Genomic DNA, 21501 nt, shown 5'->3' on the forward strand with positions numbered 1-21501 from the left:
CATTGTGCCATCCACTACAAAGGTAGTGAAAACATGGCTTCAGGCCTACTATTCTAGCCTCACTGTAGCAGTTTAAAATCCACAATGTGACCTATGAAAATATAAATGTTTGACGGGTCTACACCATCCTTTTAAATATATATAAATCCCCCTTAAGTAGGCCTTGTAACCCATAAGAAGTGTGGATGGAAGTTAATAGTTGGACATGTAGAATGCTAATGTTAAACATGTTCTTACAATTACTATCACCTATTTATTTCCACTGTAACGCTGAATGCTCCATAGAGAAACTCATGGTTTCACTTTTAAATTTAAAAATGCTATATTCCAATAAGAAACACTTCACGGAGTGCATAAATCTCCACTTCGCGATGTGCAACGTAGTTTTTTCCCCGCTCGCGAATGGTAAGTTTGCGATTGCGAAAGGTACATTTGCGAACACGAGCTGCAGCTCTGGTGGAGTATCTAACCGTTGCACTGCGCTCTGCAACTCATGGGACTTCGCAGACTTTTTTTTAAACTTAGCGAACTATGCCCTGGACTACACACAGGCCCTGCACAAGGGTAGAAGGGTTAAACCATCTAGGATTTAGGCAGAGAGGGGAACTGTGGCATTGTTGCAGTAGGACACATAGATAATCCTGCTAAAGCAAGTAGGGTTATCCCATTTGTTAGAACTGGGGCTCCCTAGTTGGAAATGGTGTCCAACTTTGACCAAATAGGGACCCTTGCTTCTAAGTCAGGGAAAGGGGAATACACTACTGGATAACCCCTGCTCACCCCCTTGATAGCTTGGCACTAGCAGACAGGCTTATCACAGAGGCAGTGTGATAAGCATTTGTTATTATACACAACAATACAGTGAAAGGTTCTGCAGACAAAATTCACAGCAAGAAAATTCAGAGGGGAGCTGGTGGTGAAGTTTTTTGTTCCTGAGACTTCAGCAGGAGGCAAGCACAAGTTCAAGCCCTTGGAGAAATATTCTGCAAGATGATGAAGGTTCTGTAAAAGTCCCTTCTCCTTTCCTTGGCAATAAAGAACCCACTGCAGGCCAACCCAGCAAACAGTACACTGGCAGATGGGCAGTCCAAACTCCTGCAGCTTCCTTGGTTCTTCTCCTTGGCACAAGGTTTGTCTCTGCCAAGTCCAAACCCGTTCTGGTCAGTCCTGGAGCACTTTGTTGACAGGACTCCTTCTGTAGGCCAGGGACATCAGACACACCACAGGAGGTGGAGCCAGCATTGTGGAGGGAAGGCCCAGCACCATTCAGGCCCCAGGTGCAACTCCTCCCACCCATCTAGATGCAGATCTCTCTATTCAGCACTTTGCTGACTCATTCTGTCTCCTGGAATCCCCCAGCCCCTGTCACTCAAACTCCAGACAAGGAATAAACAACCTAGCAGAGGCAGGCTTAGATAGTTAGGCAGGAAAATACCTACTTTCTAAAAGTGGTATTTTTAAACACAGAATGTTAAAACCAACCTCACTAAAAGATGTATTTTATGTATCATTCTGAGTTCAGGCATACTAAACTCGAATTTCTACCTAGTTCCCTGAGTCAGTTTGGATTATAAGATGTAATAATCAAACTGCCCATTATGGCCAATGGTGAACAGGTAGCCTTGCAATGGTGAAAAACAAAAATGGCTGTAATTCACTGTTAGGACATGCCACACACACCAGGGCATGTCCTACCCAATCCTTAAAATGCACCCTGCCCTTGGGCCTACCATATAGATGTCTGATATGAAGAAAAGCAAAGGTTTAGGGACTGGCAAGTGGGTGCACTTGCCAAGTCAACATGGCAGTCCTTGACTGCAAATAGGCTCTGCAATGGCAATCCTGAAACACACTTTATAAGCTGCTTTTGTGGGTGGTGAGGTTCTGTGACAATTGTAAGTGATGTTTTCGACTCGCACGAATATGGTCGAGTTCGGTATCTATGAACCGCAAATGGCGAGTTTAGTGGGTGTACGCGTTTTCGCTGTGCTAGCCTAAACCGTTCGTCTGTTTCGTGGGTTTCTTCATCTGAACCCACGGGTTCCATCTTAGATACGGCATCCATTTTGTCTCTTGCCCTCAAGTAGCCAGCGAACGGACGTTGTCCGCTTCGTGACCCTGGGATTCCCAAAGACTCTTGCGGAAGACACGTTTTCTTTGAAGGTGTCTTTATGATGAGGGGGATGACACTGTAAGGCAGATGGCCCCGCTTGAGGCACATCTTGCCGTGCCGGTCTATTGTCTTAGTTGTGCATCTCATTAGGCACGTCCCTTTGGTACCTGCAGCTCGTGTTTCCCGATACCACCCCTTTTACCCCCTTTTCGTTCTGCTCACTGTTTCTGCCTTCCTCTGCACCTGTTTCCGTCTCTTCCTTGATTCGTTTACTACTGATTGGAATGTACTAATGGTGGGAAAAGGTGCTTTTACAGTTGGGAACTACTAAACGCCACTGTACTTATGTTCCGGGCCCTGAATACATGAAAGCAATCCCTTATGGTCTTTACGATGGGAACCAAGTTGTAAACCTTTGTGTACTGTGTTATCCTATGCATGAAAATTGTATAAAAGGAGCGATCCACAGATACAATTCGAATCAGGCTCCACGAACCTACACTTGTTGTACTTCTTGTGACTTCTGTTTTCCCTGCAGTAATAAACCTCGAATCTTTGACGCCGAAGGAAGTGTCCCGTGTCTCTGTCATTTGTACGCCGGAACAGGTTACCCACGAAGGTTTTAGGTGTTATCCCTGGCACCGCTGGGTCTTAGAAAAACCCAGTCCTTCAGTTGGCGCCCAACGTGGGGCTGCATCAGTGGTACCGGTCCAAGCCCGACGATCGTGAGGAACTTCGTGTGAAATCTCCGGGGGAAGGTGCACCCCGCTTCATCGATCCTGTTGTCGAAACAAGTGGCCCGACGACTTTTCCTGTGAAGATTCCCGCCTCCTGACGGCTGTGACTGACTGCTGCCCTGACTGTAGACCTGTTTTGGCGCCTGGCGTAGACCTTGGTACAGCGAGACGATTGACGGGCCTTCCTGGTGACGCCATCGATCTTTGAGTTAAGTATTTGTGGGTCGCTCCCAGAGTCCTTAGTTGTGGGTGCTTAGTTGTTGCATGGTTCCATTGCATTTGTGGTTCTTAGTACTTGGTTCTTTGTTGTGATATTTGACGTCTGCAGTCGCCAAAAACCGAGGGTTTTTGCTTTTTTACAGGGACGTTGTAAATCCTATAACCCTTGAAGTTTGTGAAACTCGGCTGGTGTGCAAGATGCCTGGCCGTAGTACTTTGTTCAGTTGTTTTAGAAAATGTGGTGCGGATTCCCGATTGGAGGACTCGTGTCCGATACCTCCGGTTGGAACTCCAACTTACGAATTGTACAGTAAACACGGATTAGGTCCAATTACATTCAATGAGTGTTGGGTTCGATATACTAAAAAGGATGGTGTGGTCAGTTGGCCACCCCATGGTAGTTTTGAGACCCCGATTTTAGATAATCTTGAAGCTAAATTGTTCCAAAGGAAAGCAAGGCCGGCCATGTTTGATTCCTTTCGGTTGTGGCGCAAAGAAGCCAAGCAGAGAGAAATCAAACAGATTAAACGTAATAAGAGAGAAGGAATTGTTACAACGGTAAAGAATGCAGAGCAGTTCCAGCGAGATAAGGAGGAAAAGGAAAAGGAAGTTTTCGATAGATTGCAGCGTATGACTATAGATAAGTGTTATCCCGCTTTACCGACGGGTACGGATAAGAAGGATGAATCAGTAGAGGACCCCCTGCTGTCCTATCTCTTAAAATCACCACCTCCGTACGCACAGGGTGCCGCAGCTCCAGTGGTTCCCCCTGTCCCTGTTCCTGTACCTGCTCCCCAACCTGTTCCTCAACCTGTACCCGTTCTTCCATCTGTTCCTGCTCCCTTGCCTGCTTCTGTCCCTACTGCTCCTCCGCTTGTACTTCCTCATACTCCTGCTCCCGCTGCTTCTGCTGTTCTACTTACTCCCGCTGTCCCTTCTGTTTCCGACACTTCCCTTGTTAACCCATTGTGTTACTCTTCTTCTCCATCTGTTCGACGCTGTACTCCTTCTGTTGCAGCTAACTCCTTTAATTCTCTTGGACCTATTCTTGAGTCCGCTGGTTCGGATGGTCCACAAAGACGTAGTCAGCTTCCCGGTAGTAGGGAACGTGACACATTGTATAATATGGCGATGGGTTGGATGAAATACCCCATTAGAAATCCTCCACGTGTGGTGCTTGATACGTTTTGTCAATTCAATGTACCGACACAAAGGTTCGTGTTTGAAGAAATGTGCAAGCTTTTACGGGACCAAATATCGGCTGATGCATCTGACGATGTATTGACTGCTTTAACTAATCTTCAGCTTCAGTTTGCGAGCGGAATGTTAGTAGGCACCAATGTTCGACGTGCTGTCGAGCAGTTGTTGTCTTTTCGTCCCTCTATAATGCCTCGAGCATTGTTTGTAGAAGACATTGAGGGACCGCTAGGAGCGCCTGGTCAGTATCCCATGTGCGAAGTACCACCGGTGTGGATGCCTGGCAATCCTAATGCTAATCCCATTATTCCCCCATTCTTCCAGAGGGTGTGGATACACCTTCCGTGGAAACGATCGGAAGTTTTACAAGTGAAGCAATCTTTGCCAGACCCTCGCAAAAATCCTGCAGGGTACTATAAAGAATTGTCGCAGCTTGTGGATGCTGCGGTTATGAACCTTGCCGACATTGACATGTTGTTTGGTAATGTCGTACCACAACCGGTATGGGCGAAGATTCGTCAGGAAAATCATGTAAACGAATTAGGTGGTGATTGGGCTGCTCTTATTGCGGCGGATGCCTTGCAAGTTGGCGGGGCTAAACCTGAACAACTGATTGCTAATCTCCCTCAGAGAATTATTACCCTTATGAAAACGCTTATGCCAGCTATGAAGGTGAATTGGGACAAGTTGTCCGCTTGCAAACAAAAGAAGGACGAGAGTGTCTCTGATTTCTTTACGAGATTTGAGGAGGCATTCATCGATCATAGTGGTCAGGATATGGGTACCGAGGGAGGTCAGAGGTTGTTTGTGGACAAATTTGTCTCTAACTTGTTGCCGGACTTAAGCAACAAATTAAGAAATTCTGAGAGTGCGTGGGCTGTTTCTACTTCTGCCCAAATATTGGCTACGGCACAATATTATGAAAATAGGGAGAAAGAGGAGAATGATCGTGCCGATAAAAAGACAAAAGAGCTCAAAACTAAAGTGTTGTTGCAACAAGCGTATCCTCCGCGTTCGAATCAGAATGACTCGCAACAGCGAAATAGATCACAGTCTCAGTCAAATAGGTCACAATCACGAAATGACTCCTCTTCGCAGAGATCTTCGTTGGGGTACAATCAGTGTGCTTATTGTAGGGGTGAGGGTCATTTGAAATTCGATTGTCCAGTTTTACGTGATCGAAATAGTGGTAGTTCATCTAGAGGAGGTCGTAGTGGTCCGCATCAGGCATCACGTGGTAGAGGCCGAGGTGCTCAAAATGATCGTTCAGATAACTCGTCAGATTCCAATAATTGTTTTGATCAGCGTGGATCGTCGCAAGGAAGATCTGCGCAGTACAATGTAGACGATTATTACGTCGATCAGGGCACTGACGACGGTAATTACTAGGACAGCCATAGACAAGGAGAGGGAGTAGTATCAGTTCCGGTTGATCAGAGAGGGCCTTACGTCGCAGTTGCCACCTCGGGCGTCGTTGAGCCTTTTCTGTTGGACACTGGTGCAGCGAAAAGTTCAATCATGCATTCGAAACTCCCTGGCGCACCTTTGTCTGGCTTAACAAATGTTTCCGTTGGATTCTCTGGCGCCCCTGTTAGCAATCCAGTTTCGCACCCTTTGCCCCTTACAATTGGGCCTCGTGAGCTGCAAGCTCCTCTGATTTTGACCACTGGTTGTGGGGAAAATCTCTTGGGCGTGGATTTGCTTAAACGTCTGTATGCGACTTTGTATTGTTCTCCTGTGGGAGTGAAGCTTACTTTGGGTGAGAGAGTTATCTCTCCAATGTACTTGTCTCTCGATAAGCTTCCACCGGAATTGAGTTCGCTTCCTGCATCTTTGTGGGCAACAGGTCCCAATATCTTCACTTATGTTGTTCACTTGAAATCTAATGTGCGATTGCCTCGTATTCCCCAGTATCGTATCTCCCTTGATGGAGAGCGAGCATTGTTAGCAATCATCTACGATTTGATTGAGAAAGACGTCATCGAGGAGACTAGGGGAAACGTGTGCAATAGTCCTGTGCTGCCTATTCTGAAGCGTACTGATCCATCAAAGCCTCCTGTTTATCGTTTTGTCATCGATTTACGGGAGGTGAATAAAATTGTTATTCCTCAGTTCCATGTGGTGCCTGACATTACGGCTCTACTGACTCTGATTCCAGCTTCTGCATCTTGGTTTTCGGTGATCAATCTGAAGAATGAGTTCTTCAGCATTCCGATTGCTGAGGAGAGTAGAGACCTTTTCGGTTTCTCTCTTGGTGGCCGCAACTTTAGGTTTAAACGTGCTCCTCAGGGCTACTGTGAGAGTCCATCGATATACAGTCAAGCCTTGAAAGGCCAACTTGATGCGTTTGTGTTGCCGGCCGGTGCGGCCTTGATCCAATACGTCGATGACCTATTGGTGGCTGCAGATACTCAAGACATTTGCAAAATTGCTACGTTGTCGTTGTTGCAGCATCTCTGTGACTTACATCACAAGGTGTCACCTTCTAAGCTGCAATATTGTTGCCAAGAAGTAACCTATCTAGGTCACTTATTGTCAAAGGAGGGAAGAAGGTTGACCCCAGAGAGAATTGCAGCGATTGCTCGAATGACTGTGCCAACGACCCAGAGAGATGTGCGTGCCTTTTTAGGTATCACGTCATACTGCAGGAAATGGATTCCAAATTTTTCATTGCTAGCGAAACCATTGGTAGCTTTGACGTGCAAGGATGTTCCAACTCCTTTGCCATAGACGGAAGAATGTCAGAAAAGTTTTTCTGAACTGCGTGACGCGTTGTGTTCGGCTCCTGTGTTAGGTACCCCTGACTACAGTAAGCCGTTTACACTATACGTTCACGAGAGGGAAGGTTGTGCGTTGAGTGTTTTGACGCAACAATTCGGCGGTAAGCAGCGTCCATGTGCATATTTTTCCTCGACCTTGGACCCGGTAGCTAGAGCATTGCCGAGTTGTTTGAGCGCAACGGCCGCAGCTGCGGTGTCCATCCGACAATCTGCAGGATTGGTCATGGATAATATGCTTACGGTGTTGGTTCCGCATGCAGTTGATACTCTCTTGAATCGTACGAAAACTCAACACCTGACGAGTGCAAGGTTGTCTGGGTACGAGTTGACGCTTTTGGCAAGTCACATTCAAATAAAGCGTTGCAATGTCTTGAACCCGGCGACTTTGTTGCCAATTAGTATGGAATCAGATGTAGCACCTCATGACTGCTACTTACGGACTGAGGAGGAAACAAAAGGTCGTGAGGACCTGAAAAATACTCCTTTGGAAGATCCCGATGGGACCCTGTATGTGGATGGGTCGTGTTTTAAGTTGCCGAATGGTGATGTGACGACTGCGTATGCTGTGGTAACATTGAATACTGTTGTGGAAACTGCGAGATTGAATCAGAATTCTGCTCAGGCGGCAGAGCTGATTGCTTTGACTAGAGCGTGTGTGTTGTCGAAAGGGAAACGGGTGAATGTGTTTACCGACAGCCAATATGCTTTTGGCGTCGCACATAGTTTTGGACGGTTGTGGAGAGAGAGAGGTTTTATGACGTCGCATGGCACTAAGATTCAGCATGGACAGCTTGTGAATGATCTTTTGGATGCACTTACATTGCCTAAGCAGGTGGCGATTGTTAAATGTAGTGCGCACCGTAAAGTGACTGATGATGTTGGTCGTGGTAATGCGTTTGCAGACGAGACTGCTAAGGAGACTGCCCGGAATCTTAGCACTAGAATGTATGTGACGAGTTCGGTTAGGTGGCCTACAGAGACTGGTATGTGTGAGGACACTATCGAGAGTGTGAAAGCGATTCAGAACGAGGCCACTGAGACTGAAAAGACGAAGTGGAAAGAGAGTACGGGAAAGTTGGATGCGAATGGCTGTTGGATTGATCTGTCGGAACATAAGAGATGGATGTTGCCGGATGCGTATGTGCTAGCTGTCGTGACGATGGCACACGGTTTAGCACATATTAGTGCGAAAGGTATCTGCAAATTGTTGTCCCCTGTGTGGAAGAATGACAGTATTACTAAATGTGCTGAGAGATTGGTTAAGAATTGCATGATATGTATGATGTACAATCCTGGTAAAGGAACCCCTACACCTCCTGGCCATTTTGCTCCCCCTTCATGCCCCTTTGAGGTGATTCAGCTAGACTTCATCCATATGGAGAGATGCAATAACCTGAAATACGTTTTAGTTGTGGTTTGCGCATTCTCCCGATGGATTGAAGCCTACCCTCTCAAAGATAACACTGCTCTGTCCACTGCGAAAATCCTACTGAAGGAATACTTTCCTCGGTATGGAATGCCACGGATTGTATGGTCTGATAACGGAAGTGAGTTTGTGGGGAGTGTGATGAAGAGTGTATGTAGGGGCCTTGGAATTACTCAAAAATTCCATAGCGCCAATCATCCCCAGTCAGCAGGTTTGGTTGAAGGGTATAATGGCACCCTTAAATTAAAGTTAGCAAAGATTCAGGCTACGACTGGTCTCTCGTGGCCTGACGCTTTGCCTCTAGCTCTTTTGTCAACAAGGGCGACTGTACACTCCCGAGTAGGGCTCAGTCCCTACGAAATAGTGTTCGGCCGTCCTGCTAATGTTTGGGGGGTCCCTAGACCGAGTGTGTTTTCTGATCTTGAGTACCCAATGTTGATCGATTATCTTCATGATCTCACTGCTAAACTGAGGTTAATTCATCAACAGGTCTTTGAAGCACTGCCGACGCAGACGGAGGGTCCAGGCGACCAGCTCCAGCCTGGAGACTGGGTGGTAACACGCAACTTTGGACGGAAGCGTAATCTTGAACCCCGCTTCACTGGACCCTACCAGGTGCTCCTTGCCACAAGAACTGCTGTTCGTTTGGAAGGACGGAAAAACTGGGTGCATGCCACTCATACTAATAAGGTACCTATACCTTTATCAGCAGACTCGTGGGTGAGGAAGGGCATTGCCTCGTCTGAAACAGAAACATTGCCGACCTTCGTTCCTTTTAGCGACGCTCAGCCTGTCGGAGAATCCTCAGTGCAGCAGAACGACATTGTTGAACATTTGTCATCACAAAACTCAAGATCTGAACAATTGACTGATCAACAGAACTCTGTCCCCTCATCGGATCCATTGTTTGATGAACAGACACATCCTGGGAGAAGCGATATTTTCTGCGATCCAATATCAAAGACTAATAAATTCTTGCTTTGTCCCTTGATATCTACGTTACCCCATTGCCCCCATTCAGTCTGAACACACTCGTATAACTGTGATTTTCGTAATATTGAGTTTCTTCCACATGTGTTTTTGCTTCCACAGCTAGGAGATTTTGTATATATTTGTAAATTAAAATACCTTACATCCGGGTGAGCCGGAGGGCCGCGCGGGTACTTCCTTCTGGTTAGTAGGTCTTGACACTAGGTCGGAGACCGTCGGTTCCTGGGAAATCCTGGGGATTGACTACTACTACACAGAACGAAGTGAATCAAAAACGTTGCGGACGGTTTTAGAGGATGGCTTTCTCAAAGCTGTTGGATTTGGAAAAAGCTCAGGCCCAAAGATTCAAACTGCAACAAATTACTCGTACAAAATGCTTCATGTTTCAGGTGTTCCTTCTGTTTTTAACTGTTTCCTCGTTATTGGCGGGTGGGGTGTATTACATGATACAGTTCTTCTTGCCTTCTGTTTCACTTACCCATACTTCTGAACCTAAACCTACCTCCACTGTTTCTCCCCATTCCTTCCACATCCTACCCCAACACGAGCAGGTTAGACGTGCGGAATTCATGAACAATTCCTTCGTTCAGCTCCTTCATCAGCATCAGTTAGTGGTGAACACTACCAATTGTTGGGTGTGTGGGTTAATGCCACATACCACGGATAAGGGAATTCCGTACTTGGTCCTTCCTTACAGTTCCCAGGGTTCAGCTCGAGCATTCCAAACAATGTTTCGAAGTGCACTAGATTCCTACCCCGATCAAGAGCCACGTCCCCCACACTTTGGTCCCGGCCCGTACCATAAGTCTTTGGTAATAGCGATTGCTGATTTAGATAGGGATATATATGAGCCTTCGCTCATCCCAGAGGAAGAGGTGCGAGCTTATAGGGATCTGAGTGAGGTTGAGTATAGTGCGCTCGTAGGCGATAGACAGCTTAGAAGTTCATCTCCAATATGGGTCGTACCCCACCTTGGTAACTTCTACTTGAAAGGCCTTGGCCGAAGCCCGAGAGCTCATCTTGGAGAGAGTGCTTGCTCTGAGACATATGTCTTACCAATGCTCTCTTCCCCTGTTCTCCTGACTGCCAAGGGTACGTACTTTGTCTGCTACGACCGTGCGTATACATGGTTGCCCCTGGACTTCGCGGGCACATGTTATATTGCAAACTTGTTTGCCTCCGACGTTTACCGTTGCCACAGATTACCACAAGACTAGAGTTGTGAGGGGCGTGATTAGCAAAGAGGACACTGCCGGTCAAGAGGCAGGAGACTTTTTCAAGGGTTTCTTTCCGTTTTGGGGGCCTATGGTTAATAGTAGGAACCTGAGACAGTTGACTCGAGTGGTGGAATCGACTGCTAATATCACTGCCAGTGCCCTTGGCAACATTACGGCAGAGCTTCAGGCGGATAGGCTTATGACGTTGCAAAACAGTATGGTTTTAGACGTTGTTCTAGCAGATCGAGGTGGAGTATGTAAGGTGATCCATTCGAGTTGTTGTATATTCATTCCAGACAACGCTCCGACTGTCTATCAAGCCATCTCAAAGTTGCACAAGATCTCTGAATCCATACACGTGGACGTAGGGGATTGGACGCTTCTTGGGTGGTTTTGGGGCCTAATGTCGACCTGGGGTTGGAAGATTCTGATGATCATTGGAGTTGTTGTAGCATTTCTGTTCACGTGTTGCCTTTGTGTACAGTGTGGTCCTGCCTTATGTGGCCTCTGTGCTACAGCGTGTATAAGACAGCCGCCTGTTACCAAAGGGACTCTGATGGATAGAGTTATGTTGCAGCAGCATCTAGATGGTCTGATGAATATCGAGATCGATTATGATTCCGAGTTCCGACTAGTGCTTGCCTACATGAGGGCAAAAGGAGCATCTGAGGTTCTGTGACAATCGTAAGTGATGTTTTCGACTCGCACGAATATGGTCGAGTTCGGTATCTATGAACCGCAAATGACGAGTTTAGTGGGTGTACGCGTTTTCGCTGTGCTAGCCTAAACGGTTCGTCTGTTTCGTGGGTTTCTTCATCTGAACCCACGGGTTCCATCTTAGATACGGCATCCATTTTGTCTCTTGCCCTCAAGTAGCCAGCGAACGGACGTTGTCCGCTTCGCGACCCTGGGATTCCCGAAGACTCTTGCGGAAGACATGTTTTCTTTGAAGGTGTCTTTATGATGAGGGGGATGACACTGTAAGGCAGATGGCCCCGCTCGAGGCACATCTTGCGGTGCCGGTCTATTGTCTTAGTTGTAAGCATGGGCGAATTTTGCGAATCTCGCGTTCGCGAATTTTGCGGATTTGCGAACTCGCAATCCGCAAAATCCGCGAATTCTTGCGAATTTGCGGATTTTTTTTTTTTTTTGTGTTCGCAAGGATTTCTGCCAGTTCGCGAGGGTTTCGTACCAGTTCGCAATTGCGAACTTACATTTCGTCGCGCAACGGTCGCGAATTATGTTGTTTCTACGTCTGGTTCATCATCACAGGTTCCCAGCACCCTCTGTTTCACCACTGCAACCCTCTGTTACATCAATGCCACCCTCTGGTTCATCATTACTGTAGATTATGGGGGGGAAAAGCAAGCACACCAGCCCTGCTTCAACTGAGATGAATTAATTTGGGGTTAGTTTATTAATGTGTCACTGTTTTAAAATTCAAGTCTGGCACCTGCTTCCTTATCTGTAATTTTGCTTTCTGTTGCAGTGCATTTTTTTTCCCCAGGACCTTCTTTGTGGCCTACTTGTAGCTATTGTATGAGCCTGCTGTGAGGGTCAGAGCAGGGTCATACAATTGTTGCAACTAGCAACTGAATTCTGGAGGGGCCCCAGTCAGGAAGCACTACCGGGAATTGTTACTAATGATGAGTTTGAACTCTTGCCCCTGCCGAGTGCTTTCACTTTTGAAAAACTCGTTTTTCTGCAATTTCGCGGGGTTCGCGGGGTGCGAACACGCGCAAGATCGGATTCGGAAGCCGCAAATTTGTGCGAATATGCAATTTGTTTTTTTTGCGGCGTGTTAGTTGGCAAGGTTTTGTGCGTTTTTGCGAGCCGCTCGTAGCGCAAGACGCGAAGTTACCCTCGCGGTCGTTCAAGGGCGCAGCCATCTTGTTTGCCTGACGTATTTCCGTTTCCGGGCGCGAAGTGTAATCTCGCAAAGTCCGCGGCTTGCCAGTACAGTCTCGCGCGTGTTCGCAAGGAAAATCTTGCGCGAACTTACCCGCGCGGTCGTGAACGGGCGCGGCCATCTTGTTTCTCATTCATTGCTATGGTTCTGGGCATGGTCTTTGTATCCTCTGTCAATCTCTGCCATCCTTTGCTTGTTTGAAGTTTTTTTTTATCTATTTTACTTATTATCTATCCCTCTATTTTTCTAGCCCTATATTTTTGTGTTTACTGCTACTTTTGGTTAATTTTAAACTACTTTTGTAAACTCTTTTCTTTTCTTCTCTTCCCTATTCTATTTTCTTTATTCCTTTCCGCCCAGACCATGGTGAAGGGAGCCGGGAAGCATCCCGAGAAGGGGAAGGGTCCCGCACCCCGTGCCCGGCTCCCGTGCGGGCGTTTGAGGGGGGAGCTAGTGATGCCACGGGAGATCTTTACCCCGGAGGAGGTGGCCCAACTCATTTTTTATGTTCAGCGCCGCCTCCCCAGGACCATCATGGGAGGCGGCAAGATCAGTGCCGGGTACGGGGCCCGGGAGCGCCGGAAGCGGTGGGAGAAGGTGTGCCAGGCCATTTACCACCACTCTCGGGTCTGGCGCACCTACAACCAGGCCACCCACCGCTGGACGGATGTCCTGACCCGTGAGCGAGATCTGCTCGACCTCCTTGGCCTTGAGATCCCCGGGCTTGGTGAGTAGTAGTAGCTATGTCTTTACTACTATGTTTTCTCCTGCTGTGTTATTATATTGCAAATTTTTGTTTTTTACCAAGAGCAATAATGCTGCTCATTACATTGTAGGTACATTTTATTTCAAAATCTTCTGTGCATTTCAGGTACACTGCTCTCCTTCTCAGTAGTGTTGCTACTATGCTTATTTGTTTTAGATTTTGTGTTCATTTCATTGGCCTGTGAAATTATGTATGAGTGTAGTTGAAAGAACTGCGCAATGCTACACACTAAGGTTCAGATTTTTAATTACCGGCGCATCCCTGCAAAGTTGCAGGGATGCGCCAGTAATTGTGCGTCACGCCACCATCACCCATGGTGCGCCGTATTTACAATGCGGCGCGCCATGGGCCCAAAACGTCACCAAAGCGTTACGCATCTGTGCCGTAAAGGTGGCGCATTGCTGGAGTTGCGTCGCAACGATGGTGCAGCTCCATCAATTCTCTGGGGTGCCCTATCTCCCCAATGCTGCGTCAAGCCGTACGTCTGCTTCAAGCAGGCGCAGGGTTTGAGTCACGCATCATTGTCCTCAAAGTGACTGATTGAAATCTTGTAGATTTCCCTCAGCCACTTTTAGGATGCGTTCCTGCGCAGGAACGCCCTCCCTTGCGCCGGAACACCCCTATTGGCGCAGGGCTTTACAACGTGATGCATCTCCCAGATGCGTCACGTTGTTAATATACGCCGCACCATTGCGCCTCTTTTGTGCTGTTGCTGCGTCACAAAAGTCACGCAACAATGGAGCAAAAGAGCCGCAAGGGCCTTATAAATCAGCCCCTACAGACTCAATTCCAGTCCTTCCTTTGTACACATGGCGATAAGAAGAAATAGTGGTGGTGGATTAATAGTTTGAGTATTTTAATGACTGGTGAATGTAGTAGGAAACTTTAGTGTTGTCGCTGATCTTCAATCACGATGGACTTTGGCTGTCACTTTGCGTGCTGCGGACTGCTGCCTGCCAATCCTAGGCAAACCTTTTTAGGACTTTGTTTAGTGAGTTACATAGGGTAGTTTCCAATTCGACGGTCCGCAAATCAAGCAATACTAAAGTAATGACGTAGTCGACCACATGAGATTGGTCAATAATATATCCCGTGGAGTCGTTCCCTATTTGCTATTTCGCAAAAATATTTTGTTACTTTGTTAGTTCTTTTTTAAATGTTTGATTTGGTTGAGAAATATCATCCATGTTTTCTGTTTTTCTTTCTTTCATGTTGTACATCAGCTTCCCCCAGGGGCAAGAGGAGGACACAGGAGGAGGAGGAGGAGGGTGCTGTTGTCGATGCAGGCCAGGACCGGGCAGTCGAGGGCTCCTTTGCTGGCCCCAGTAAGTTTTAATTTTAATGTAGAGTACTTATTTTTTCCTAGCGTTCCTCATTCGATTTTTTCTAAATCGTCTTTGATCTTCTTGTAGACAGGATCTAAATTCTTATCCTGCCTCGACTATGACTCCGTGTGGTATTACTAGATTATTCTTATTAGTCTGTCTGTGTAGCTAACTAAGATTGCACATTTGGCATTTCCATTGGACTCCCATTCTAGTCAGCAATAGCTCTATGCACTGAGTGTAGTCCCCTGGGATTGTCCATAATGTCTTTTCAAGTATTCTAAATGTTTATGCTTTGACCATTGCCAACAATAAAAAGGTGAATGACCACCACCAAGAAATAATAAGATACTACTTTACTTTTGGTTTGGATAGGAGGACAATCCATTCTACTACTGTTGCAGGGACAAATCTGCACAAACAGAACTATGGACACTAAATAATGCATCGCTTAGCTTATCAATTATAATAGGTGCTGTAACTGTTAGACTTTCCACATACCTCAGTGATAACAGACTTTGTAGTTGAACCCCCAATCTCCTTACTGACTAGATAGTGTGGCAGAGTCATTTAGCTCCCAAAGTCACTGATGGCAGAGGCACGGACTCATGCTTGCAAAAATTCGAAAACCTTTAGCTCATCCACTCTAGTCTGGAGGACCAAAAACCACAGAGTCTATTTAAGTTTAAAAGCTTTATTAAAAGTAAACACATTTATTAAATTCAAGTTTGTCATAAAAGTGAACGTGTAACTGAAAATGGAAAAGTGCTTAGTGCTGACGATTAATTGGACACATTTCTTGTGGTCGAGCCGAGCTCTCACCTGGTTTGAACTTGATCCTGCTCGTGTTCTTAGAAGTCAAGGTTCTGTCTGTTAGGAGAAAAAGTGGTGCGTGTTAAAAAGTAAAAAGCAAACATTCATCAGTTGTGCCAAAAAGTGCAGCAAGACAACAGCCTTCCCTGGAAAAAGGGACATTTTTACTCTAGAGTACACAGTCAAAAATTATTAAATTGTACACTTTTTTTCACATTTCTTTCTTCCTCCTAGACCAAATATTATATAGTAGTGAGTGGTGTATTCTAACATTATTAAATGTACTTTGTAGGTGGAACATCTGGAGACGGGGCCAGCGCGGAGGTGGTGGCATTGGACGAGGAGGACAACTCTGGGGAGGAGGCGGTGCAAGTGCCGGAAAAGGACATGCCTGTGAGGGTTCAAACGGTGGTGGCGGGCAGAGGTAAGCTATACATTCCTTAGTCATTGAGATTGAGGACTGCAGAGTGTGCTTTCTGCACGGGTGTATTATAAAAAAAGCAGGTAGTAGCCTCCTCTAAATGTACTTCGACTTAGCTGTGAAGTTTTTGGCGAGAAGAATCCCAATCAGATCTGAGGTGAACTTGATGGATGGGATGAACGAAAAGCGAAAGAAGGGTGTAAGTAAGTGTGGAAGCACGAGAAATGTAATGATGACTGACAAAGAAGAATGATATGTGTTTGCTTGGTCCCCGAGGTGGCTGGGAAGGTAAGAAAATGGTATGGTGCATGGCTGGGTGAATGATGAAGCAAGGATGGGTGGAAGGAGAACAGCCTGGGTGGGTGAGACAGAAACTGTATGTGTGCAATATACTTTGAATGGATGGATGCCTGGATCATTCATGGTACTATCTGACTCTTAGATAGCATATGTGAATCTAGAGAGAGTAGACGGTCACTGGATGAACTAAGTGTTACTTTGAAGAGCATGTAACACCGCACCCGCACGTCCGTTCCAGTGTAGGAAAGGCAAGGAAAAGAAGTTGTAACGTTGTCCAAAGACTACCATGAATAGTAGCAGTAGTTTGTATTGCAACTGCAAGCACAGCATATATCCAGTTATTACGGTGGACACTCCCTACCTCCCTTAATAACTTTAGTTTAGTAGTAGTACGTCATTCATGTGTGGGGGTATCACTGTTCACTCAATAATAAGCAAAGCACCTAAAGTCATCCCATATGTCATCAAATACATCCCATGTGAAGTGATAGATAATCAGATAATTTAGCTTCTTCATTTTCCTTTTCTAATACTCATTTGCACTGTAGGGTGAAAGCTAAATTAATTAAGCAGTAGCCCTTTTAACAGAGTATTCTCAGTGCCACCCGTAATAGAAAAGTAAGAGCTTCACCACCTGCATGTACTGGACCGGTACAGTAACGCAAGTCTGTCTCACTCACCATGGTGTGCGTCTGTTTTTCTCGGGTGCAAGTTCACTGCGCTGGCATTATGCCGGCTTGCATAGGATAACGTACCAATTTTCCTAAACAAGAGAGAAGAAGAAGAAGAAGAGTGGTGTACTGTCATAGTCGACTGTAATAGAAGTCCATAGTGCTCGTAGAATTTGTTCCTTAAACTCCCACTAATGTTAGAGCAAGGATGAAGAAGTCGGAGGTTACATAGATACTGTCCTCAATAGTTATGCACTGTGCTTTCAATTTGCTACTTGTACTGTGACAACTTTCTGCTCAATCATTTTGTGTTAATCTTAAGGAGCATTGGTTACAGACTATGTCTTTCTTTTTTCATGTAGTTGCTCCTTCCAAATCCAAGACACCATCAAGGAGGAAGGAGCTGGCTCGAATGGCCCGGCAACGGAGGCTGGATGCCACTGTTGCTGAATATCGGCGGCTGGTGGCCCTGGAGGAGGAGGAGACGCAGTCTGGAACAACAACAACGTCCACTGGGACAGCTGCATCCTCCTCCGTGCGGGCTGCCAGCCAGCGCAGTGCTCCAGCGGTACGGAGCCGGGCTACCAAAGCCAAACACCACCGCCCAGCAGCAAAGAAAGCAGCTGCCCCTCACAGGATTTGCAAGGCACACCGGCGCCGCTTATCCCTCAGACTGTCCTACCTGGAGCAGGAGGTCCATAATTATAAGAACGTGGTGGAGGGCCTCCGCTTCGAACTTGCCACCCTCCGCAAGGAGCATGATGCCCTGGCTGCTAATTCCAACAGCACCCTGCCATAGTGTCCCTTGCCCCTTTTTTAGAGACTTTTGGGGGATGGGAATTGGGAGTTGTGATTTTTGGGGACTTTTGAAGGACAATCGTTGGGGTTAGGGAGGGTCTTGCGGGAGATTCTTTTGTTAGGGCTATAAAAATATACTTTTTGAAACTTTATCTGACCATACCTGTTTTTTACTGCTTTTGAGTCTGGTGGGTGGGGGTTTAACATAACAGTAAGTTTGTTTTCCTGAATAGTCCTAGGACTTTAGTAGTACTACCGTCAATCAAATCTCTCGTCTCTCCTAATACTCCATTATACTACCTCCAACCAAACGCCTATCTTACCTGTAATTTCTGTTTGCAAGTAGGGCTAGGCCCAGGGCTGGCTCCACGGGAAACAGCAAATAAGGTTGGCAATCCTGGGCGGATAAAATTTCCTCATAGCGGTGGTACTAGTGGTGTGACACAGTGGCAGTTGCTTGCCTATGAAAAAAAAGAAAATGAAATCTGGTTTGTCCTCCTGAGCAATACAAAGGTACAATACAGAATATAGCAGGTGACAGAAGTACACTAGAACAGTGCCACGTTGTAGCCTAACAAATGTTAAAGTATAACTAATTCGGTTGAAGTTCTTTGACATTAGCCATGGGTCTTTGTCAAGCAGAGTAAGAATATATCCTCGGATTTCTTCACCAGCCTGTTGCTATCACCTTATCCTCCCCAGCAAGTGTGTGGATTTATTGCTGTAATTTAGTCACACATCAATCAAAACCACACAGCCCGGGGGAAGAGGGTTAGGGTTTGAAAAATGGATGGGTACGGGGGTTTTTGGGAAAGGTTTTGGGAGACAAGAAAAAGTAGCACAGCATGGACGAACAATTGTGAACATAAACAAATCTTTGGGTACAAACCTATCCATCAATCTTTGAAAGTGCATACACTACTGCATGCATGTCAGTTAAAAGTAAGTAGTACTTTCGACAACTGTGGAAGAAAGAATGCGACAGTACAGGGCGTGGGTGGAAATATTGATAACTATATTCAACATAAGGTCTCTGTAGCCAGATACCTGAGAGCCTTGCTGGTCACTATAAATCCATTCACAACAACACTCAATGGGGTTGGTCTGGAAGGTATAGTAGATAGAAAAGGAGAAATTGCTTTTTTTCTAGGTGTCCCCTCACTCACCAGAGTTGCCCCTTGGTGACATGCTTCATCATTGGGGCCATCCCAGTCCTCTACATGCTGGGGCGTGCTGCGACTTGCGAATTACGTAGGAGCACTTACAAATGACTATGTGTGGTGCAGATGTGATAGTGGAGTGGACTAAGTGATGTGTTAAGGGATCAATTTAGAAGCAGAGAGAGATCCAAGAAATGCAGTCACAGTCAGAGAAAAAGGCAAGGGATACTGTATCTATGTGGTTGTAGTGGTCCTGTTGGAAGTGGTAAGTAAGTTGCCTGCAGAAAAAAAATCCTCCTTTTAGCGGCACTCCTCCATTGCAGCCGACGCTTCGTCCATCGATGTTGGTCACCAGAAGACACCCTGTAAAAAAAAAGCACAGCATACACAAACAATGGAACATAAACAATTCTTTGGGTACAAACCTATCCATCAGTCTTTGAAAGTGCATGCACTACTGCATGCATGTCAGTGAAAAGTAAGTAGTACATTCGACAACTGTGGAAGAAAGAATGCGACAGTACAGGGCCTGTGTGGAATTATTGATAACGATATTCAACATAAGGTCTCTGTAGCCAGATACCCGAGAGCCTTGCTGGTCACTATAAATCCATTCACAACAACACTCAATGGGGTTGGTCTGGAAGGTGTCAGGTTTACTCCCCGTGATCCAGTCGATGCAAATATGGTTCCACCTCCAAATGTCACCAACACCCAGAAGTGTAAACACAGGGTGTTCGAGGCATTAGGCGGGGGAGAAAAATAACAAACTAAAATAAAAAATGTGGGATGGGTAAAGGTAGGGTCAGCAGGGAAAGGATACCTGTAACAGAAGACAAGACAGGCATCAGTGAAGTGCTGTCCTAACATACAAGGGTACTCTCATATAGTCTCACTAAATAGTCTGCAAGTCTCCCGCCTACTCATGGGAAATGTAGTTTCATAGTACGGTAGGCGCTTAGGGGCTGCGTAACCTGACAGAAGGTATAGTAGATAGAAAAGGAGAAATTGCTTTTTTTCTAGGTGTCCCCTCACTCACCAGGGTTGCCCCTTGGTGACATGCTTCATCATTGGGGCCATCCCAGTCCTCTACGGCCTGGGGCGTGCTGCGACTTGCGAATTACGTAGGAGCACTTACAAATGACTATGTGTGGTGCAGATGTGATAGTGGAGTGGACTAAGTGATGTGTTAAGGGATCAATGTAGAAGCCGAGAGAGAGCCAAGAAATGCAGTCACAGTCAGAGAAAAAGGCAAGGGATACTGTATCTATGTGGTTGTAGTGGTCCTGTTGGAAGTGGTAAGTAAGTTGCCCGCAGAAAAAAAATCCTCCTATTAGCGGCACTCCTCCATTGCAGCCGACGCTTCGTCCATCGATGTTGGTCACCAGAAGACACCCTGTCCACTGCCTGCCTGATGCTGAATTGTGGCTCGCTACTGTGAAGCCTGACTCCATCCTTTTTTCCCCATTGCAGAGACTGAAACCCGGCCTGTAATTATTCAACGAAAAACAGGAAGTGATATAATATTACAACACCACTGATAAATAAATATAAGGTATGTAGGCTGTGGAGTGCAAAAAGTCACAATTTGTTTTTCCTAGTAGACAGTACAATGTTTTTGAAAGTGCGTACTCTGAGTCACCTTTTGAAGGATAAATAAGTATGGGCAAATTAATGTAGCGGATCTTGCCCCTCAAGCTAGGTGTACTGTAAACTGTGTTTTAGAACAAAATTAGATCTTCCTAGCAGTGCTCCCACCCAGACCCTTACTAAAGCCAGTCGCAAAAATGTAGAAGACCCCCAATCAAATCTCAAAAAACGAGGCCTAGCAGAAAACTGGTGACAAAACTTACTTTGAAAGTAAAAGTAGGCCGAAGTACCCTAATTACCCATTACCCACCGTGGATTGCATTCAAACCACTTGCAAGCAACCAAGCAAAAGTAGCCATAGCCAGCATCGCTCCAAGACTCGAAATCCCCCCCACTCAAACACATGCAATAGAAATACTGCTAACCCTAACGAACCCTAAGTTAAGAATAGTGGCAAAGGCTTTCTTTAACTATGCCAAATCCCCCCTTTCCCACCATGGATTTTCTTCAAATGACTTGCAACCAAAATTACACATTCTCACGAGTGCTCTAAGACCCCAGAACTCAGTTTGAAAAATCTAGAACACCCCGAAACACATGCAATCCTGCTGCTAGGGCTAACCCTAACGAACCCTAAGTTACAAAAAGTGCCAAAACTAAAGGCTTTTCTGCGCGGATTTTGTCCCAACCACTTCTACCCGGTATTAGACCTTCCCAGGAATGCCCCAAGACCCGGCAACCCACCCGCCAAGAAGCGTAACACCCCCAAACAGGCCAAAAGCAAAATCTCATACTTGCAATATTTCTGGGCCTTCGGTCCAAACGCGCTGCGTAGCTAGGCCATAAGTCGGGGTTGGCACGACGGATTTCCTGAAAAGCAAATGCAATCAAGATTAGAGTGTCCCAGCAGTGCTCCCAGACCACGAAACTCACCCGCAAACAGACGGAACCCCCCCTAAGAGCACCTCAAAGGCAAGCAAGTCATCAAAAACACACAAAAAATTCCGCCTGGGATTTGGTCCAAAACACTTTTATCCGGTATTAGAGCTTCCCAGCAATGGCCCCAGAG

The 21501-nt window shown here is 46.2% G+C and overlaps 1 protein-coding gene across 1 annotated transcript in view; it reads left to right on the plus strand.

Annotated features, from left to right (window-relative positions):
* The window catches only part of LOC147674099 (uncharacterized), a 94956-nt gene extending 77273 nt beyond the window's left edge, over positions 1 to 17683 (plus strand). Inside the window, exons 4-6 of the mRNA XM_086945562.1 lie at positions 14578 to 14679; positions 15785 to 15916; positions 17247 to 17683. Of these exons, the coding sequence (XP_086801688.1) occupies positions 14578 to 14679; positions 15785 to 15916; positions 17247 to 17683 (671 nt within the window). The remainder of the gene's footprint in view (positions 1 to 14577; positions 14680 to 15784; positions 15917 to 17246) is intronic.
* Positions 17684 to 21501: the final 3818 nt, after the last annotated feature.

Source organism: Lissotriton vulgaris, chromosome 12 (genome assembly GCF_964263255.1).
Source record: "Lissotriton vulgaris chromosome 12, aLisVul1.2, whole genome shotgun sequence".
Classification (NCBI taxonomy): domain Eukaryota; kingdom Metazoa; phylum Chordata; class Amphibia; order Caudata; family Salamandridae; genus Lissotriton; species Lissotriton vulgaris.